The sequence below is a fragment of the Eurytemora carolleeae genome, unplaced genomic scaffold (genome assembly GCF_000591075.1).
Source record: "Eurytemora carolleeae unplaced genomic scaffold, Eaff_2.0 scaffold932, whole genome shotgun sequence".
In the NCBI taxonomy this organism is placed as follows: domain Eukaryota; kingdom Metazoa; phylum Arthropoda; class Copepoda; order Calanoida; family Temoridae; genus Eurytemora; species Eurytemora carolleeae.
In genome coordinates this window covers 216,099-238,327 of record NW_019396913.1, presented here as the reverse complement: position 1 = coordinate 238,327, position 22,229 = coordinate 216,099, and the positions used below count along the sequence as shown (strand labels likewise).

At 32.3% G+C, this 22,229-nt stretch overlaps 1 protein-coding gene across 11 annotated transcripts; it reads left to right on the top strand.

Moving 5' to 3' along the window:
• Positions 1–265: 265 nt before the first annotated feature.
• On the top strand, positions 266–20,939 carry LOC111710021 (troponin T). Of its 11 annotated transcripts, none has more exons than XM_023484027.1 (15): positions 266–346; positions 2,046–2,122; positions 2,625–2,630; positions 4,546–4,557; positions 5,518–5,761; positions 6,130–6,258; positions 7,452–7,560; positions 8,418–8,530; positions 11,306–11,376; positions 12,779–12,800; positions 14,022–14,102; positions 16,803–16,884; positions 18,569–18,667; positions 20,418–20,507; positions 20,567–20,939. In XM_023484027.1, the coding sequence occupies exons 2-14, from the start codon at positions 2,088–2,090 to the stop codon at positions 20,477–20,479; spliced, it is 1,065 nt and encodes a 354-aa protein (XP_023339795.1). In that variant the 5' UTR covers positions 266–346; positions 2,046–2,087; the 3' UTR covers positions 20,480–20,507; positions 20,567–20,939. The 11 variants fall into 11 exon arrangements, with proteins under 11 accessions (XP_023339795.1, XP_023339792.1, XP_023339791.1 ...); XM_023484024.1 differs by lacking the exon at positions 14,022–14,102 and adding an exon at positions 13,313–13,393; XM_023484023.1 differs by lacking the exon at positions 11,306–11,376 and adding an exon at positions 10,736–10,806.
• The last annotated feature ends 1,290 nt before the right edge of the window (positions 20,940–22,229 follow it).

The window sequence follows — 22,229 nt, the reverse complement described above, 5'->3', positions numbered from 1 at the left end:
TACACCGTGACCGTACTGTACGTGTACAATTTAAATGACCTAATAAAGTCAGATTTATCTTGCGCATTTTCCCATTATTAGAAATCCGTGAAATTAATTTAATAACTTTAGAACAATGAACAGAATTGTTGTATGTACAGAATAATCATTTGTTTTCCTTTTTTTCTGTTTTTTTCTTTTGAATACCTTTTTCTACAATTTAATATTTATTCTGAAAAATAATGATTGCATTCTGACTGGATATCCTGGGCTTAAGGTCCTGGCAAGCTATATTTAGGATATGAGAGGACTTGCCTATAGAGAATCAGTGGCTTGGGGGATTCAGCGAGCAACACACGCTAAGCCAGTAAGTGCTTTAATGCATGCTTTTACTTGTTTACACCATGCATAAACAAATGATGTATAAACAAATTAAACTTCTAGTTTATTTTAGGAAATTGGATAAGTTAAAATATCTTTGTGTATTTTTTATTCTATTTTAAATCTGTACAATGAAAATTGTTTTATTTTATAAAACTGCTATTTCTATGAAAAAAAAATTCCATAATTTTCTAAAATTTCAGTAACTTAATAACTTTTCCATTTTGGATGTGCTTTAATTCTTGATTTTTGCGATCTATGCCTTACCAGCTCAACTGCCCGGCCTTACCCGTGGGATTAAAAAAATGTGAGAAAAATAATTCCATCTTAAAATTCATTTTTTAACTATTTTACCCCCGGGAGTCCCTCAATAACATTTAGCCAATTTGTTCTTGCCGTTTGGCCACCTATTGATAACTATATAAATATTTTTTTAGATATATGAATATATAAATATGAACGAAGAGCTTTATTATATAGATATTTAAAACAAACTTTTTGCTGGGATTTTCATAATGTGGGATGCAAGTGGATTGGGGTGGGATTCTTAGCATGGCTTAATGATAGAAGGAGTTAGAGTCATATTAATCTTTTTTTGTAATGTTGAAACTTACACAATTCTAAATACCACTAAAAGACTAGTTTCTTGAATATGATTTTGTAAAAAGTACTTTACGAAATTCAAAATTTTGATTTAACCAATTTTGGTGAATAAACACTTTACAGTTCTGAGAGTGAGGGTTGCCCAACTTCTCTATTATTCCAGCTCGTACACTGGGACCAAATATTAATTAGGAATATTAATTGTCGTCTTACGTTTTACTTTAATTCATCAATTTGTGATTTTATAACTCTAAAATATAAAAGAAAGGCCGAATACGACAATTATTCAACACTTTATTGTTTTATGCTATAAAAGGGTGGATATACAAAAGGACTTTGAAAGCTGATTTTCCCTTTGTGAGTAACCCAGTCTCTAAACATGATGTATCCAAGTGTATAACCATGTATTTGTAATTAAGCTCATGTATCCTGACTATATCCAAGTGTATAAACCTGTATCTGTAATTAAGCTTATTTATCCTGACTGTGTTCAAGTGTATAACCTTGTATCTGTAATTAAGCTCATGTAACCTGACTATATCCAAGGGTATAAACCTGTATCTGTAATTAAGCTCATGTATCCCGACTGTATCCAAGTGTATAACCTTGTATCTGTAATTAAGCTTATGTATCCAGACTGTATCCAAGTGAATAAACCTGTATCTGTAATTAAGATTATGTATCCAGACTGTATCCAAGTGCATAACCCTGTATCTGTAATTAAGCTTATGTATCCAGACTGTATCCAAGTGTATAAACCTGTATCTGTAATTAAGTTCATGAATCCAGACTGTATCCAAGTGTATAACCTTGTATCTGTAAGTAAGCTTATGTATCCAGACTGTATCCAAGTGTATAACCCTGTATTTGTAATTACGCTTATGTATCCCGACTGTATCCAAGTGTGTAACCTTGTATCTGTAATTAAGCTCATGTATCCCGACTGTATCCAAGTGTGTAACCTTGTATCTGTAATTAAGCTCATGTATCCAGACTGTATCCAAGTGTATAACCCTGTATCTGTAATTAAGCTCATGTATCCAGACTGTATCCAAGTGTATAACCTTGTATCTGTATTTAAGCTCACGTATCCCGACTGACCGGCGAAGGAAGCTAAAAACAAGATGTCCGACGAGGAATATTACGAGGAGGAGGAAGTGTAAGTATCAAAGACGACATTAGTTGCAAAGCAAAGACGACAAAATTGAAACTTTTACGGTGGGAACAAAAAACAATGAAATTCTAGTCTTTTTCAAAATTCGAGCCGAAATAAAACAAAAACGTAATAATGTCTCTGTTTTCTGTTTCTCACTGTAGTGTTAAAAAACGTTTTCTTGGTACAAAATTAATTATGTATAGAAATTGAATTATAAAACTCAAGATTACTGACAGAAATTTGGGACCTGAGCTGTAAACTTTAGAATTGGATACCCTTAATCCCGATCGGTTAATTAATCTTGAGATTAATGACAAGAGGAGAACAAACATTATTTAAGAAAGATTTGATCTCGATATCCACCATTCTAAAGTTTTCAGCTCAGGAATGTTTTCAATGTACGGAAAAGAAACTGTAAGAAAACTTTTAATTGACAAGAGTTGAGAAAAGAAATAATTTTTATCATTATTAATTTCGTAATATTTTCATGTTCTGGCATCTACAGTTCCAAGTGCGTATATTTTCTTGTTTTGTTTTATTTTTAATTAAGTTTTAGTAGTGTTTAGTGTATAGACAGAATACATACAGGGTGTCAACATAAAACATGTCTATAGATAGCTTTCATACAGGGTGTCAACATTAAACATGTCTTAGATACTTCACAAACTATCTTCAATAATAATTTTTAATGTGACACCATGTGCAAAATTAAATAACTGTATGCAAATGGGTTTCTATAGCTACGCTACATACTAGCTATATACAAAGGTACCTATGCAACGGTACTAGCTATACAAAGGCACCTTTGCAACTGTACTAGCTATACAAAAGTACCAATGCAACGGTACTAACTATACAGAGGTACAATTGCAACTGTACTAGCTATACAAAAGTACCTATGCAACGGTACTAGCTATACAAAGGTACCTATGGAACGGTATTCGCTATTTAAAGGTACCAATGCAATGGTACTAACTATACAGAGGTACCTTTGCAACTGTACTACCTATACAAAAGTACCTATGGAACGGTACTATCTATACAAAGGTACCTATGGAACGGTACTAGCTATTTAAAGGTACCAATGGAACGGTATTAGCTATACAAAGGTACCTATGGAACGGTATTAGCTATACAAAGGTACCTATGGAACGGTACTGTTTAGTGAAGAAGAAGTAGAAGAAGTAGAAGAAGGAGAAGAAGAAGAAGAAGAATATGAGGAGGAGGAGGAGGAAAAAACAAATCCCGATGAGTAAGTTGGATTTCTAAATTCCACTCTCGAAAAATCAAAAATCAAAAGAATTTAATTATCAAAATATTCTTTAATTTATTTAGAAAATAATATTTTCAAAATTCCTCCGACCCCCTATAGCCTCCAGGTATCAAGGACAACTTTTTAGTTTTTGTTTTGTTTTGTCTTTCTATTTTCTTTAGTTTTAGTTTTTTGTTTTTATTTTGTTTTCATTGAAAAAGCAATTTCTATAGAAGAATCTAGAAAAGCTTAGAGTTAATCAAATTGCTGTTTGGATCTTGTGTAGAGGATTTAAACTTTTGAGAAACAGTTCAGATTCTGCACGAGGGAGGGAGGGGAATAGAAGATTCACCAGGAGCTGGAAAAAAGGGGTTTCTAAAGACCGGGGAGGGGCCGGGTGGGGGGTAATAAGGGGAAATATAAAGAATATGGGGAATTATAAAGAAGAGAGTAGAGGGGGAATTATAAAGAGAGTAGAGGGGGAATCTTAAAGAAGAGGGTAGAGGGGGAATTATGAATAAGAGTATAGAAGGGGAATTATAAAGAAGATAGTAGAGGGGGAATTAAGAATAAGAGAGTAGAGGGGGAATTATAAAGAAGAGAGAAGTGAGGGAATTATAAAGAAGAGAGTACAGGGGGAATTATAAAGACGGGAATGGGAGGGGGAATGTTATGAAAGAGAGAGGGGGGAATGATATGAAAAAGAGGAGGGTGGGAATAATATGAAAGATATGGAGGTGAGGGGAGGGGAGGGCAATAATATAAAAGAGAGGGGGCGAATAATATAAAAGAGAGTATGAGGGGGGGGGGTGAATGAATGAGATTTAATGGAGTTCACCAAGTGTGAATTTTCAGCTTTTATAAAAAGAAACTCCGAGTTTTCTCTAATTTATCACAAACTCGGAAGAGAAAATAGTTAATGTTTGCTTCTTTCTTTTCAAAATAAACAAAACATGTATCAAGCATACAAAATATTCATTCCTCATACGTGTACTTGGACACATTATATTTTGAAATGAACGTTCTATTTTTTTTTTTTTTTCTGTTTTATTTATATTTTGTACGTAATGAAAAATGTCAAAAAGTATTGTTTTATTTTTTATCTTATTTTATTTTTATATTTTTTTTATTTTCATTAATTTTTTATTTTTTCATTTCCTGTTCTGGTTTGCAGTACCTCTAAGAAGTAAGTATCTTTTTCCTTTATTTTTTCCCCTTTTTCCCTTTTTTTTCTTTTTTTTAATGTCCTTTGATATATCCTACAGGGCTTGGGTTTGGTTGGGGTAGGAATTTTGTCAATATTTGTCCCCTTATTAGGAGAAAGTCGGTTCGGTCTGCGATGTCAGAGTAAGTACTTTTTTTCTAGAAAAATTAAATTCTTCGTTTGAAAAAAGGGGGCTGAAGGAGGAAGGGGGGGATTGAATAGTATGACATAACATTTTCCTTATTGTCTTTCTTTATTTGGATTTTATTTGGTCATTGTCTTTAATGTTTTATACACTAGATGACTTATGAGTTCTATCAATTCTCTAAATTTTGAAAATCACGACTTTATTACATTTTCACAACATTTTTCGTTATTGTAAAATGTAGGACTGTGCCCGTCTTACTAACCTATAAAGGTACTGGCTTGATTTTGATAACCTAAGAGATTGTTTCCGTCCATTTGATCAAAGAGACTTTGTCAGTCTTGCTAACCTAAGGGACTTTTTCAGTCTTACTATCCCAAGGGACTTTGTCAGTCTTGCTAACCTAAGGGACTTTGTCAGTCTTGATAACCTAAGGGACTGTGTCCGTCTTGATAACCTAAGGGACTTTGTCAGTCTTGCTAACCTAAGGGACTGTATCTGTCTTGCTAACCTAAGAGACTGTGTCCGTCTTGCTAACCTAAGGGACTGTGTCTGTCTTGCTAACCTAAGGGACTGTGCCCGTCTTGCTAACCTAAGGGACTGTGCCCGTCTTGCTAACCATAGGGACTGTGTCTGTCTTGCTAACCGAAGGGACTATGTCTGTCTTGCTAACCTAAGGGACTGTGCCCGTCTTGCTAACCAAAGGGACTTTGTCAGTCTTGCTAACCTAAGAGACTTTGTCAGTCTTGCTAACCCAAGGGACTATGTCAGTCTTGCTAACCTAAGGGACTGTGCAGGGGAGATGGAAACTTCTTGAAGGCCCGCCAGGAGGCTAAGAAGGGTGAGCTGGACGAACAGCTGAGGGAGTACATCAACGAATGGAGGAAACAACGAGCCAAGGAGGAGGAGGAGCTAAAGAGGTTAAAGGAAAAGCAGGCCAAGAGGAAGGAGATCAGAGCAGAACAGGAGAAGAAGTTGGCTCAACAGAAGAAGGAAGAAGAAGAAAGATTGAGGAAGGAAGAAGCAGAGAAGAAAGCAAAGGAAACCAAAAAGCATAAACAATAAAAATTATAAAACTTAAATGACAAATTTTTCTGACTTATCATTCTAAAGCATTGTAAATTTTAAATACAGTGGGACTCATTAAGTTGTGGAAAACGATTGAAGGAGTCGATTTTACAGAAATTATGAAAATTGATTATTTTCATAATTTCTCTTGCGGATTTCTGCCTTAAAAAAACCATGCATGAAATTGTTACATTTAAATACATTTCCAGATTGAAAAACGAAAATATCTTTCACGTTATTGATCAGATTAAGGTATATAATAAATATAGTATCATTGTGAATTTGTGAATCAGAATGTTACTTTAAATTACAATTTTGAAGATGCTTTTGTGTTGGTGCAGGAGGCTGAAGAGAAGAGGAAGAGGCTGGAGGAGGCCGAGAAGAAGAGACAGGCAATGATGCAGGCACAGAAGGAGAAACAGCAGGCTGGAGGACCAGGGAAAGGAGGTCAAAAGAAAACCGACGGAGGGGTAAGTCATCAATTTAAACTTTCTAAATTCAAAATTTTCCCCGAACGGTAATTTTCGTTACTCTCTTTGCAACTTGATGTCGTCCTCCTTTGCAGTGACAAACTTAAAATTCGATTGAATCTAATATTCAAATTTTAAATATGAAAGGTTGCAAAGATATAAATTAGTGTTATAGTGAGTTTAATTCAAAGGGCAAGGCGTTGCAACAACTCAAAGTCGACCAACTTTTCAAACCTGAATTAATATGCAATTTTTACATAGAATCATCAATCTATGTAACAGTGTAGTATATATATATATATATATATATATTGATATGAAACCCTAAAATTGATTTACAATCAATATTATCTTTTACAAAGAACTGTTTACTGGGATTCACCAGGAAATTTGAAAATTCAATTCTTAACCTAAAGTTTAGAAAATCAATGGCTTTTTCTTTTATAAAAAAATATTCATGACAAGACTTTTAGGGCGCTTCGCAACAATTTAAGCATTTAAGTGTTGCTATTTAAGTTGCAAATTTTTTCGTCGTAATTGTAAAACTTAAGATTTTGCGCATTTTTCTGTAATCATTGATAGATTTATAAATTCTAAAAAAATCAATCCGTTTATAAACTACAAGCTGAAGTGGCTCGCGTGGCCTGTGGAGTTAAAAAAAAAAAAAAAAAAACAAAAAAAAATTCTATTGTTGAAATAAAAATTTCGATTTTTTTAGCCTATATTACCCCCAGGGTACCCAATGGGTTCCCTCATAAAAATTTAGCCAATTTGGTCCAGCCATTTGGCCAGCTAAAGATAACGTATATATAAAAAATATATATATATATATTAGCAAAAAGCTTTATTATATAGATTTCTTGGGTCGAGTTGCCACAAAAAATAGTGCCCGATCGGAATTTTAAGCCTTTATGACTCATATTGGATGCAGAAAAACAAGACAAATAAACTGCCACAAACTTTGATTTTCTAGTCCCTATGTCTTCGCAACCTAGTATCGTTATAGTTTGATATTTCAATTTATATATTTTGTTAGATCAATATATATAGGCATTAGAAAATTTGAGTTTGGGGCAAAAAAATTAATTTTGTCATGAAGGAAAATATTTGATAGTTTGAGAGTTGCTATTGAATTTTTTTTTTTTTCTGAGAAAATACCCATTTATATTTATTTTGATTGTACCTATATTTAGATGTCAAATGTGCAAGATGCTCGGCGAGAGATGACTAAAACCAAAGAACAGTTGGAGGAAGAGAAGAAAATATCTCTCAGTATTAGAATCAAACCATTAGAGCTTGATGGTAAGATTTTTACTTTAAATAGCAGGAGGGCTTGGTGGCGGGGGGGGGGGTGATTTCTTTTTAAAATTGACTTGCGTATTTTTTCTACAGAAACATCGAAGAAACTTTTCAAAATTTAAGACTGTTTTAGTTAGGAACAAAATGATATATTCCTCAGCTACCTTTGATCTGATTAAGGTTTAAATATTTGGTTGGGAGTCTGACATGTCACTCTTCAAATTAAGGGTTATTTGAATTATGTCTACAGTCCCTTTAATGCCATAGATAAATAAATAAACATAGATAGCTTATGTACGTAAAATCACCAAGAATTGTACAGTCCGCGAAGTCATACTTCTAAGGGTCAAAGTGTACTTCAATGATAAGCGGGGTGGTTTGATGTTTTAATGGATTTCATAATAGAGTGTAAAATAACTCCGGGAATGAAACTATTTGAACAACAATATTTTATTTAACATATAATATTGACTTTATAACTGAAGAAGGACATGAGAAGGACTAAACTAACTTAAATTTTTCTCTACAGAACTCCTGTACACCACAAGTACTTAATGACATAAAAACAACCAATGTTCACAACCGACCTAGTTAATCTATATAATAGGAATATCTTTAAAACATCTTTGTACATTTATATCTTTCAAAATGAAAAATGTCGTCTTATGCGCAATCTAATGTTTAATGCCCTTGATATCAAATTAAATCATATCATATGGTTTTTCTGCATTATAATAAATTGTAATAGTTATTAACAAAACATTGTTATATAAAACTACTGCAACAGGAGAGCTCTGATTGCTTATAGAATTGTTTTCACAAAGCTCTCCAGTGATCCCTTAGATATAAATTTTTTTCAGGAATGGACTCTGACTTCTTAAAGCAGAAGGCTAGCGAGCTCTGGGAGTTAATTATTAGACTCGAGACAGAGAAATACGATCTAGAGGAGAGACAAAGACGACAGGACTACGATGTAAGTAGCAGGGGGGGGGGGTCTTCATTCTAAAATTTTATACTCATCTTTCGGGAATTTCATCCTCAACAGGATAATATTTATCATTTGGCATTGTTCATATTAATATATCCGACCGAAGGAACCGATTACTCGACTCAAACTCTGATTTTATAATCTGAATATTTTTGCAACCGGATGTCAATTATGCCCTTTATATTTTGAACTATGATTTTGAAATATCCAGGTTTGCACCCCCAGGAAACAAAGCTATCGGGATTATATTTTTTTTTATGATTTAATTGAACAAATTTTAACTTAACAATAGACGATGTGCAAACACAAAAATACAGAGATACAGGGATACAGGGATCTCCAACAAAAGTGTAATGCTTGTTGTCTTCGACCTTTCTTAAAAAAGAAATATCCCGTAATGTTATCTAAAAAATGCCCAAGGCATACTTTCAGAGATATTACAACAGCCAAAAGTAACAAAATTGTCAACGCTATTTCTAATTTTAAAAAAGAGCCAGAAAGACAATTATTTCGCTGTTTTTTTATTATCATATATTAAAGAAAAAAGTTGAACGCTTCCAGCCCTAGTGTATTATTATTTAAAAGTTTACCTTTTCAGAATTTTTTTTTAAATCTAAACAACATTTTTTTTTTGAAAAGCTGTCGATGGAGAACATTTTTTCATCTTTGCAATACTTTATGCATAAAATGCATCAAATAATGCACTGAATTGCGGCAATGCATTTTCCTATATTGTTAAATTTATTTACGTTGGAATATATTCAAAATTTATAAATTGAGAAAAAATTTAGTTTAATTGAAAATTGTAAAAATTCAGCTGAAAGAGTTAAAAGAAAGGCAGAGACAGCAAAACAAGCAGAAGGCAATTAAGCTTGGTTTAGACCCAGAGTAAGTCGTAGGTTAGGCCGATCAAAGGGACTGTTAAGGTTATTTCAAGTAACCATTAGTTTCATGTTCGCTTCACAGATGTTAGGTACTTTCTCGAAGGCCTGTTCCCATGAGGCAACTTCCCAAGGGTATTTTCCCAAGTGGTAACTTCCCAAATATGCAATTTGCCAAGCGACAACTTCCCAAGTCTGTCCTAGCCGCAGCGCTCGGCCCCCAGCCTGTTCTAGTCGCAACGCTGGGCCCCCTAGCCCATCTTGGGCCCCATTGCAGCCTGCAGCGCCTCAGAAGACCTAACCTAACCTTGGGGAAGTTACCGCTTGGGAAATTTCACACTTGGGAAGTTACCACTTGGGTATTGTCACTTGGGAAGTTGCCCTTCAGAAAAATACTTTAGGGAAAGTACCTAACATCGATTCACATAGGTTACCGCTACACATTTAAGAAAATATGGTGGAGATATCCTTACGTTTTTATTTACATTATACATGGGGCTCAGGTTACACATTGACAAGCTTCAATTACTGTTATCTATAAAAGGTACATATAAATTAAATGTGGCAGAAATAATAAAGAAAATTAATAAATCTTTTAACGATATGAAAACAACGATATCTTTCTCAATGTTACTCAGATAAAAGTTTAAAGGGTACTGTAGTGAATCGGGCACGTCTTTTTTTACATGAAAAGTCACTTGAAATTGCCTTGGCAGTCTCTTGAAAGAGAAGGAATTGAGTTGGCTCGCCTTATCATGTGAATTTGGACCATGTTTTTAACAGGACTATAATAGCCAAAAAAGTCACATGATAAGGCAAACAGTGCCAATTCCCTGTCTAGCTCAAACAAAGCTAGGGTTGTTCAAACATATACAAGACAATATTGAAACACCCTAATAGAAATATTAGAAAGATTTTTTTCTTCTTTCTTCATTTAGTTTTTTTTAACTTGATTAAAACCAATTCATTTCCTGTCAAGTGCAGAGTTAAAGTAATCTTTTTAGTCCAAACCAACTTTCATTTTTTTAACGAATTTATAAAACTTCAAAATTATCGGAGGCAAAGTTTTTTTTAAAAATTAGAATAGTTTTTTTTTCGATAGACCTAGAATAGATGGTTCTTTTTTTAATAATTACAATGAAGCACTCCGATAGATAGATAGATAGATAGATATAAAAATAACACAAAATTATATGGAAACATGGATTAGAAATAATTATGTTTTTTAGAAGAAAAAAACTTACAATAATGGCGGAATAGTTGAGGAGTGTTTTTGTCTAAAAGTGGGAAAATAAAATCTTATTTTTAGCTTAAAGAATTAAAAGAGAGACAAAAGCAGCAGTTAAGACAGAAAGCGATGAAAAAAGGATTAGATCCTGAGTAAGAAATCCTTTAAACCTGACAATACCACCCTCTAACCATAATCCTCGTGTAATCCTACGCATCTCATTTTGTTCCAAAAAAGAAAAATAAATACAATTAAATATTTTTTAAAACCATCTGAGATGCTTAATTACCCTTTTTGATTCCATATACTTTTATAACGAGTGAACATTTTTTTATGAATACACTTTGTGCACATGTGTATCTTCCTTTTTTGCAATGCACAAACCCCTTTTTGGAGTGCAAAGCTAAACACTTTTTAGCACATCATCACGTAGTATAACTATTTAAGCCCTAAGAAAATGTGAATACAGTTTGTATTCAAAATTCATTTTTAAATTTTTATGTTTTGATCGAAATTACAAAATTGAAATGAGTCTGCCGGGTTTACTTTGAAACCATAGATTAATTTGATAACACCGACGACGGAAATTCGATTGCGGCATTTAAAAAAAAAAAACTAAAACCTCTTGAGGTCCAACCTTACACATTTCAGTTGAAAGAACTCTCTGAGAGACAGACACAACGACTTCGGTTGAAAGCTGTCAGGATGGGTTTACACGCGGAGTAAGTTCTAAACTAAAAGGGAAAATCGCAGTTTTTGATGAAGGGGTACAAGACAGTTTACAATACAATTTAAGAGGAACGAATGATTACACCATCGACTCTTGGCAACACGGACTATGCCTTGGAGATGATTTATCTCTTTATAGTATAATAATACAAAAATTAAAATCTGATTTGCATTAAGCCCCAGATCAAAACCTGCCAGATTTTCCGAAAGTATTGAAATATTAGATATAAAAAATACGCTTTTTTTTGCCAACCACGGTAAATTTTCTGATGTCTAGTATTCTTTACTTTTTTTGGTTTCTATTCTAATCTCTGTTTCTTCTAATTTAACCCTATCACGATTATATATTTGAAAAGCCCTTGAAAAATGGATATAATGACATGGGTTATTTGTTAATATTTGTTAAAAGTAAAAATAACTATTTTTAAAATATATTTGAAAAGCCCTTGAAAAATGGATATAATAACATGTGTCATTTGTTAATATTTGTTAAAATTAAAAATAACTATTTTTGAAAAAAATTTTTTTTAACTTTTAAAAATCCTCCATTGCACCCTTATAGCCATTAAAGTAAGAGGTCTACTTTTTCTTAATTGAGCTGGCCATGAAAAGTTGGACTAGGGACATGTATCACACTCCCCTATCTCAACTCTAAGGGAAAAATCATAGGGGACGGAGGGTTGGAAAACACCCCCCCAACATCTATATTATACAAAAATAGCCCAATCGGGATAGGGTTGATAATTCATTTTATTCCAGAATCTACTGTACACTGTATTTGCAGTTTCATATACCCTAACACTGTCATTTGCATGTTTTTAATATTTTTTTGCATGTTTGTTTCTTTAATTAATACATTTTTTGTGTTTAAAAAGTACAATGATCATATTTATATGTGCGCATTTTGTATTTATAATCCAGTGAAAAAGATCGTCATTTTTGTCATTTTACGACATTTTTTTGCATTGAAAATAATTTTGATGATTTGCCCCAAAAAAATAAATATATTTAAATGACATGAAACAAAAAGAGGAAATACAACGTAAATAGGGTGAAAAGGTGAAAAATAAAAAACCTAAATAATTAAGAAATAAATCATTTAGCAAATATCTCAGAAATCTTGATAATGTTTCATTTGTTGTAATTTAAAAGTATATTGTTTTTTAGCTGTTTTTGATAGATGTATATAGATACACTATTAAAATTTAGCGGAAGATGTAAAAGTTGTTTTCTTGAAATTTTAACAGTGTGATACAGGGGTATCCACACAGGATCACACTTTAGAGACAACTGTAAAGAATTTTCAGAGTTATAGGTCGTCATTAAATTCTTATCCTTTTTGGGTAACCCTGTTTATGCCGATTTTCATGCAAATATATATTTATTATTTTTCAGGGCTCTCACCGGAAAATATCCTGTAAGTATAAAATTTTTCTTTTTTAAAATCACATCTTATTTTAATTCAAAATAATTATAATCAGTTATATAATAGTTTCCTGGAAGGGGTTATATTAAAAACCAAAAACAATCCGATTTGTAATGTTTCATTTTTAATTCATGATTTTAAAATTATCCCAAGGAGAAATTATTTGGTGTAAACAGACAACAAAGATAGGACCCATTAAACTGTGGAAAAGGAAGACACAAACCGGCCACATATGAGTTTCCACAAAAAATTTCAGCCCAATCGGTTTAGCCGTTTGGCCAGCTATACGCAACCTATATATCAATGTTTTATTATAACAGCATTAAATACACACAAAGGGACTGAAAAATCGTCTTCTAATTCTACAGTTGTATAGTCCTACTGTTTAAAATTGTTATAAGGTTCAATTACAAGAGTTACATGAAGTTATAGGGAAGCTTAAGCCAACGCAAAAAAACGTCACTTTTGATTGTAAATGTGTTGAAAAATAATGAATGTTTTAGCCTAAAATTAGAATGTACTCCAAATATGAAAGAAGAACTGATACAAGAACCTATGAGGATAGACGTAAACTCTATGAGGGTGTAAGTTCAAAACCTTCCCCTGCAGAGTGATTTAATTTAGTTCCTTTGAAATAGTTTTACTTCAGTTGATTTAGTGTGATCAATATCCCTTTCATCTCCGCGTGTATGCATGATGGTTAAAGTCAAGAGTGTTATTACAGGGGAAGAAAGTTCCCAACCGTGATTTGGCCCAAACCTGACACTGAGTGCCAGGTTTGAAACATGGCATGGTTTGGAACTTTCTTCCCCTTTATTATACTCATCTGCGTGGAATAGAGCTTCGAAACCAATTAAAAGGAAGAGATTGACGATTAAACAATTCGGAGGCCGAATTTAATTAATTTGAGTCGCGGTTCAAACATGGTTGGTTCCCCTCGAAATTGTATTCAGTGTTTCGAGATTTGAGCTGGCGCTCATTTGGAACGGGTTTTTGGCGGATCAACGTCGCGGTTTAAAGTCTTTAAATTCAGCCTCGGGTTCAATTGGTACTATTTTATGTGGATACATATAAAATTAGAACCATTTGAATATTAAAGTTGTTTTAAGGCGTGATCTCTCTTTTTGAGGGTCTTGGCTTTTTCAAAACTGTAGAGGTTTACGACAACCTGCAGTAGTGTGGCTAACTTGTATTATTTTATCCTTTCAATAGCCGAAGATACTAACAGCGTCGAAGTTTGAACGACGGGCAGATAATAAAACTTATGACGATAAGCTAAGATTATTCGACGGGGTGAGTTTGATGTTTGATGTAGAGAATAATCCAAACTTAAGATCTATTAATTTTAATTAATAATCTGATATCTGAACCTTTGTGAATTGGTAATATCAGGATCAAGCGTCGATCTCTAATTTATGCAGACCTACAGCTTAATATAATTCCCCATGGTGGTCATAACTTTAATTGAGGCAGAGAACTTTAAATTTAAAAGTTCCCACATATCCCATAACGAGATCAAGCGTAAGATTAACGATACTCTCCACACAAAAGTTCTAAACTCATTTTAAATTACAAAATGAAATTTGAAAAAAAAGCATAAAAACAAATTTTAACTTTACTGCTTAAAATATAAATTAAAGTTTAAGAGTAACTTATCTGTTTAACAATTTGAACAAGTGTATATGAATCATTATTTTAGTTTAGAAAACATTAAATCATTTTTTTGCATGATTATTTTTTACTAATATTCACTGTGTTTTATGTTGTTGTTATTTTAATGCAGTGTATGTGTATAGTTTGTAGTTTGTAGTCAACAACTTAAAACTGTACTGTACTACACTATGCTGTACTGTTCTGCACTGCACTGCACTGTAGTGTACAATTTGTAGTTTGTAGTCAACAACTTAAAACTGTACTATACTGCACTGTACTGCACTGTAGTGTACAATTTGTAGTTTGTAGTCAACAACTTAAAATTGTACTGTATTCCACTGTAGTGTACAATTTGTAGTTTGCAGTCAACAACTTAAAACTTCAATTACTCATGAAAAAAAATATTGCATAAAAGTATTGATGTAAAATTAATCTTTGCGAAATGACTTAATCATTAAAAAACCTTTCTTTCATATCTGAAAAACTATGAATTTTCAATGATTAAATTAGAATTTTCTAGTTTTAAACTAGCCCATATGTATGTACGTTTAAATATGTACACTGTACAGCATGTATATATGTAAAATTGCATGTAAAATATCAAAGGGTTGGGACGTGTTGTACGCTGAGCTTCTTGAGAAATCCTGGAAAGAAAAAATGGACGAATGGGGAAAACGACCCAAGGGTGAGGGGTGTTCCAGACATAGTCTAGCGTAACAAAAAATATTTGAATTTTAGAAAAATGGTTTTTATTTCTTTAGATTTTAGTCGTGAACTTACACCAAGACAAGGTGTTATATAGTCAAAGAGAATGGATATATATTAGAGTGGAATTTACTAAAAAAAAAGTGTAAAACGGCCATTTTGTTGTACTGTTTCCATACTGCAGGTGTACTTCAAATATTTGTGCTATATAACCTTTTGGGAACATAAGTTCATATAATTCAGCCAATTTGGCCCAGCCGTTTGGCCAGCTATAGCTAACAAAAGTGTATGTATATTATATATTTATAGAAATATATGAGCGAAGAGCTATATTATATAAAGATTAACTTACATTTCAGAAAAAGAATATTAAAGAATATTTTGAATTTTTAAAACAGTTTCTTATCTCAGTTCTCTTAATGATATATTATTGCCACGAAATTGAAGAACGTAATGAACATGTAAAAACATCAGTATACAATATACAATATACAGTATACAATATACAATTTACAGTATACAGTATACAATATACATGGGACTGCACTTAGATTAAGAAAGGTTTTCTTTATATACTCTTCAGTTGTCTATTCATGTGAAAAATATTAACATTTTATGCATACAGGGTTACCCACTTCAGAAACTACTCTTCAGAATTAAATGTCACATCATATTTTTAATTCGGCCTGAAACTGTAATTTTTAGTTTCTTTCTTTTCCAAGTCATGGAATAAGCAATTAAAAGACTAAATTCAAAGCAGAAGACCTTAGGATCGTCATATTTTTAGAGTTCCCAGTCGTCTTCACTGTCTCATCCTTTGTGGGTAATCTTATTACTCGATTTGCATCATATTTGTACTTTAATTATCTTACTTTTTATTACATCTTGTAGTTTGTTGTAGTTTGTTTACTAACATCATAACATGAGTGTTGTATCAGGAAACTGTACTGTACGGCAAAATGAAGAAAAAAAACCTATATTAGTTCCTAAAATATTATTTTACTACAAATACTTAAAAGAATTTAAAAATTTATGAAAACCAGTTTTAGAACCCGGGTTTTATGGATGGGAATAGCCAAGGAGAATTGAATAGAAGGAGGGGGCGATAGGGTTTCCGTACACTTAGCTGTGACGTTTTTGGACTGCTGAAGAACTAGTTTTTGCGTAACAACAATAATAAAGATTGTAAACAATAACACAAATGATAAACAGACATCTGGCGCATGAAGATTCACCGTATACTAACTCATGTTTGTTTACATTAGATCGGCTGCCTTTGTTATTGTGGTTACGCAAAAATATCTCTAACGCCAGAGATGCGCCAGATGTCTTCAGCAGTCCAAAAACGTCACAGCAAAGTGTACTGAAACCCTATCGCCCCCTTCTTCTATTCAATTCTCCTTGGGAATAGTCATGCAGTTTTGTGGATACCAATATTTGTTTATAAAATAATACTTTATTTAGTTTCTTCATATTCTCCATTTTTTTCGAATTTCAAAATCTCCACAAATGTTAAAACCCCAAAAAGGGAACTTGGGAGTTTCTTTCAACGATACTCTTTTAAATTTCGAGCTCTGTAGTCTGTACTCTATAAACCTTGGATGTGTGTACTGTCTGAACCCTGGATGTGTGTAGGGTTGGGAGATCCTTTACTGCGAAATCCTTGAGAAGGATTGGAAGGAGAAGTTTGAGGATTGGGGAAAGAAAAATAACAAAGGTAACCCCCCACCCAGGACAGATGGGGTTATCGTAAACACATTGTACTGCAAAATTGTACTGTACTGCAAAATTTTACTGTACTGAAAAGTAGCTGATGTACCGCATAATTTTACAGTAGCAAGCTGCTAGCTGTTCCAGTTTTTTAAATTTAGTTTTTAGAATTTAGAAGTTTTTATCTTTTTCCTCCTTGCCAAAAAGTTGAATAGCGATATGTAGCTGAAGTACGTCTAGTTGTACTACTTAATTACTAGTTTGAATTCTAGCTACATGTAAAAAAAGTAGTTCAATTATACGTCGATATAATTCCGGTGTTATGATGAGTAAGTATAATTAAAACTGATTGAAACTGTAAATCAATCAAGAAGAAAATCCGTTACGCATCTAAGGACTTATAAAACTTTAAATTTGCAAAAGAATTTGCTTTCACGAGGTTTTAGTTTTGTACAAATAGATCAAAACTTATCTATAATGTTCAAAAAACGAAAGTAGGTGATAAACATCAACTTAGCTTTTCTTAATATCACTTTTCCTCAATTTGCTGGCGCATCTTAAATCTGGAAATACGCTCTTATTTTATTTTTTTGTTTAATTTTAAGGATTTTGTTTAAACAGATGAAATTGCTTGCTTCACTGGAGAAGATTACTTTGAGATATAATTATCTCGCTAATCTTAACAAAATTATTTTTAACTACTTAAAATAAAGAAGAATCAAAACTTTAAAATTTTAATCTAAATAACGGTAAATACTCTCTACAGTTAATTCATTTTCATATTTTTTGGAATTTCATTTTAAAGGAACAAATATAAAGCTTTTAAAGGGAGCGTTCGCGAAAAATGAAAAAGGGTGTTATAGGCTTACGGCGAAAAATAATCGCTTTTGGTCGCTTCTAATCTTACTTCTTTCTATCTGTTGCGTCTAAAACGTCCATACAAATTTAGAAAATTGCAATATAGGACTCGGATCGTAAAAAATCAATTTACCTTCACACAATTAATTCAGATATTGCAACTCATTGATTATCTTTCGACGCATTCGTATAACGTTAATATTTCATAATGTAATCCTCCTAAATAAATAGCTTATCCTCCTAAATGTCTAACTAATACTCCTAAATGTCTAACTGACCTTCCCAAATGTCTGTCCAAGCTTACTAAATGTCTAGATATTCCTCCTAATGTCTAGCCAAGCTCACTAAATGTCTAGATAATCCTCCTTAATGTCTAGTTAATCCTCCTAAATGTCAATTTGACCTTCCTAAATGTCTAGCCAAGCTGACTAAATGTCTAGTTAATCCTCCTTGATGTCTAGTTAATCCATCTAAATGTCTAACTTGCTAAATGTTTAGCCAACCTCAGTAAACATTAAGCCTAGCTTCCTAAATGTTTAGCTAATCCTCCTAAATGTCTAACTAACCCTCCTAGATTTCTAACTGACCTTCAGAAGAATTTATACAAGCTTCCAAAATGTTTAGATAACCTTCTAAATGTCTAACTGCCCTTCCTAAATGTTTAGCTAGCCTTCCTAAATGTTTTGCTGACCTTCCTGAATGTCTAGATAATCCTTCTTAATGTCTAACTGACCTTCTTAAATGTCTAGCTAATCCTACTAAATTTCTAACTTATCTTTCTAAATGTCTAATTGACCTTTCCAAATGTCTAGCTGACCTTCCTAAATGTTTAGCCAAGCTTCCTAAATGGTTCGGAGAGCGTCCTGGTAAGAAGCCTGGAGACCCCGAGTCCCCTGATGATGAAGATGAAGGACCAGCTGAAGTACCCCCAGGTAAACTCTAACTTTTTCATACCATATGTTCAACTTTATCTTTTTCATACTCTAAGGTCAACTCTAACTTTTTCATCTCTACCTTATTCATACTCTTCGTTCACCTCTACCTTTTTCATACTCTATGGTTAACTCTACCTTTTTCATACTATATGTTCAACTCTGCCTTATTCTTACTCTGCGTTCAATTCTACCTTATTTATATATTCTTCATTCAACTCTAGCTTTTTCATACTCTATGTTCAACTCTACCTAATTCATACCATATTTTCAACTCTACCTTTTTCATACTATATGTTCTACTCTACCTTTTTCATACTCTATGGTAGTCTCTATCTTTAATACTTAATGTTGAACTCTACCTTTTTATACTCTGTGTTCTACTCTAGCTTTTTCATACTCTATGTTTAACTCTACCTTATTCATACTCTATATTCAACTCTACCTTATTTATATATATTCTTCATTCAACTCTAGCTTTTTCATATTCTTTGTTCAAAATACTCTTTATTCATCCTATGGTTAACTCTACCTTTTTCATACTATATGTCAACTCTGCCTTATTCATACTCTTCGATCAACTCTACCTTATTTGTATATTCTTCATTCAACTCTAGCTTTTTCATACTCTATGTTCAACTCTACCTGATTCATACCATATTTTCAACTCTACCTTTTTCATACTATATGTTCTACTCTACCTTATTCATACTCTGTGTTCATCTCTACCTTATTCAAACACTATGTTCAACTCTACCTTATTCATACTCTTCGTTCACCTCTACCTTTTTAATACTCTATGTTCGACGCAATCTTTGATACTCAATGTTGAACTCTACCTTTTTGATACTCTGTGCTCTACTCAATCTTTTTCAAACTCTGTGTTCAACTCTACCTTATTTATGCTCAATTTTAATGTAATTTTAAAAATTATGAAGAAAATATTTTTATGACTGAAAACTCGAACTAGAGCACAAAAGAAATATTCTTGAAAATTTCGGTTAATTGTTTCTAAAGCTCTAAAGAATTTAAAATGATAAAGTTTTGGTTTCTCTTTATAATATTTTCCAATAATATCTTCTTAAAAACATAAAAGAAAATAAATGGAATAAAATATACTTATTAGTTTTAGTAATGAGAAAAAAATTAGGATAGGTTAAACAATAAGAAATATCAAAGACAGTAAAACGAGATTTTTTTCAAATGAATTGAGATTGAAGTCAAAATTAGAACGAAGGAGATAAAATGTTTAGGTTTTAATTAAGTTATTTAAATTTTTATAAAAAAACAACACCTTCGCGCTATTTAGCCATTTCAGTTTAATTTCGGTTTTTAAGATAAATTTATTATATTTATTGCATTTATTTTTCATTTTTTTATTTTCACCACTTTAAAAACGGTTGTTAAAATTGCCATATTATCTCAAAATTTGTTTCGTTCTTATTTGGTCACTACTCACTACTATATGCTATTGCCAGTTTTTTACAATTTTTTACAATTTTTGTCAATGTTTGACAATTTTTGACAATTTTTGACAATTTTTGACAATGTTTGACAATTTTAGACAATTTTTGACAATTTTTGACAATTTAAACAATTTTTAACAATTTTTGGAAATATTTGGCAATCTTTCTCCACACCTATAAAAAACTACAAAACTCGTCGGGTCGTGATTTTTTGGACACATTACACTGAACCTTGAAACCTCCGAAACCAAATTTTTTCGTCTAATTCAACCTCATCTTTTCAGGCGCTGAGGAGGAGGAGGAGGAAGATGAGGAAGAAGAGGAAGAGGAAGAAGAAGAAGAATAAACTAACAATGATGAAACAAAATATCCATGTAAGATAAATTGATTTTTTTCTAAAATTTTTTAGATATTTAGAGAACCTTTGTTTTAGATTTTTGGACATTCCCCAGCCCTAATCAACAAGAGCAAGAACAGTCAGTACGGTGCCCGGTGAGGGGGGGGGGCACCACCCAAAACAAGAGAGGTGGGGGATCAACAGCCCCCCTAACCCACACAATTTGTGATACAGACCCAAAAATTTATCAAAAATATTTGTTATTTGTGTGATTGGATGAAATATATGTAAAGGATTATATGTCCTTAAACAAAATAAATATGAGAAATTGCAAATTTTAACAATTGTTCGTCACCGCCAGCAATATTGATCAAGGGTTTTAATTCTGTCAGGTTTTTTTGTCGTTCAGCCCAACAGATGGAAAAATCTTTAAGAATTGTTTTTGACCCAAATAAATGTTTTTTAAAAACCTGTAGCTTTAGTTAATAATTGAACACACATTCAGGAGTCTTAAGATGGTGCATGAATTATAAAAAAAACATGTACTTTGGAAAAAGGGTAAGATATATCCTTAGAAAAATAAATCGAAAAAATCATGAAACAGAAAACTAACAAATATATATACTTTAAATATATATATCTTTTATTTTACACAGCCATGGTAAGGGTTGTATATATTTTGTTTTATGCAGGTACGCGGGTGGTGCGGTACTGTACGCGGGTGGTACGGTACTTATCGTTTTGGATCCTTCTCTGAAACTTTATAGATTTGAAAAGTTAGGTTCAGTTTTGCTTTTATGAAATTTAGCCATAATTTTATCCCTAAAAATAATAATAAACGACCAAAGACTATTTTTGGGTCGTTTTTGGTTCGTTTCTTGTCTTTTTTTCTGTCAGGGTTAAAGGATTTGAGTCTTTGCCACAAACTTTGATTTTTTAACCCCCATATCTTTACAACCCAATGTCTTAGACCTTGGATATTCCAAACTATGAATTTTGTTAGTTCAAATAATCTAAGTTTGAAATATCAAAAGCTTACACAATCAGGTTGCAAAGATATTAGAATTTTAATATTTGGGTTTGTGGCTAAGACTCAATTCCTATGGCAGAATGTCTGTCAATCACGTTACACAATCTGTTTGTCAGTTAATTCTTACGTTGGGTCTAAGGTACAGTCTTTAACTTTTCATTTCCATTTCCTTCCGAATCATATGATAGAATGTTACGAAAGAAAAAGTTTCTAAAAAACGGAATATGAAACCAACTTGGAGGTTTAGAGTCTTGGGATATATTCTCACAAAAAAAAGTCTGCACGCATGAAGGATTTTTTACAAAGACCTTTAATTTTATGGACTTTTATTATACAGGATTCTTTTTGTGCCAAATTTTAGAGCTTTATTTTCAAAAACTTTTTCCCCGAGAACGTTTTAGGGATGTTTTTTGTTAAAAATAATTCCTATCAGTCAATAATACAGTATCATCAAAATAATGCAACTGTACAAAAACAAGTTCCAAAACTGCACATTTTTTTCTATCTTTAGACTGTAAAATGTCCATGAACATGATTTATATTTGCTTTTAATTTGCTAAATTACATCAAAGTTATGACTTTTGCACAGTTTGAAGGTTATCTATTTGAATTTTTCAGCTTTTGTAATAATGTTAAATAAACAATTAAATATTGTTTTAAACATGTTAAATATACATTTATACATTTTTAAACGCTTTAAATACATAATAAAAAATAAAAAATATATTT

What these genes read in the sequence shown, in the direction of transcription:
- LOC111710021 (XM_023484027.1), top strand. Translation starts at nt 2,088, where the DNA reads ATGTCCGACGAGGAATATTACGAGGAGGAGGAAGT. An exon ending in AAGCAGAGAAGAAAGCAAAG is followed by an intron (nt 5,762 to 6,129) that starts GAAACCAAAAAG and finishes GTGTTGGTGCAG; the next exon opens with GAGGCTGAAGAGAAGAGGAA. An exon ending in AGCTAAGATTATTCGACGGG is followed by an intron (nt 14,103 to 16,802) that starts GTGAGTTTGATG and finishes GGATGTGTGTAG; the next exon opens with GGTTGGGAGATCCTTTACTG.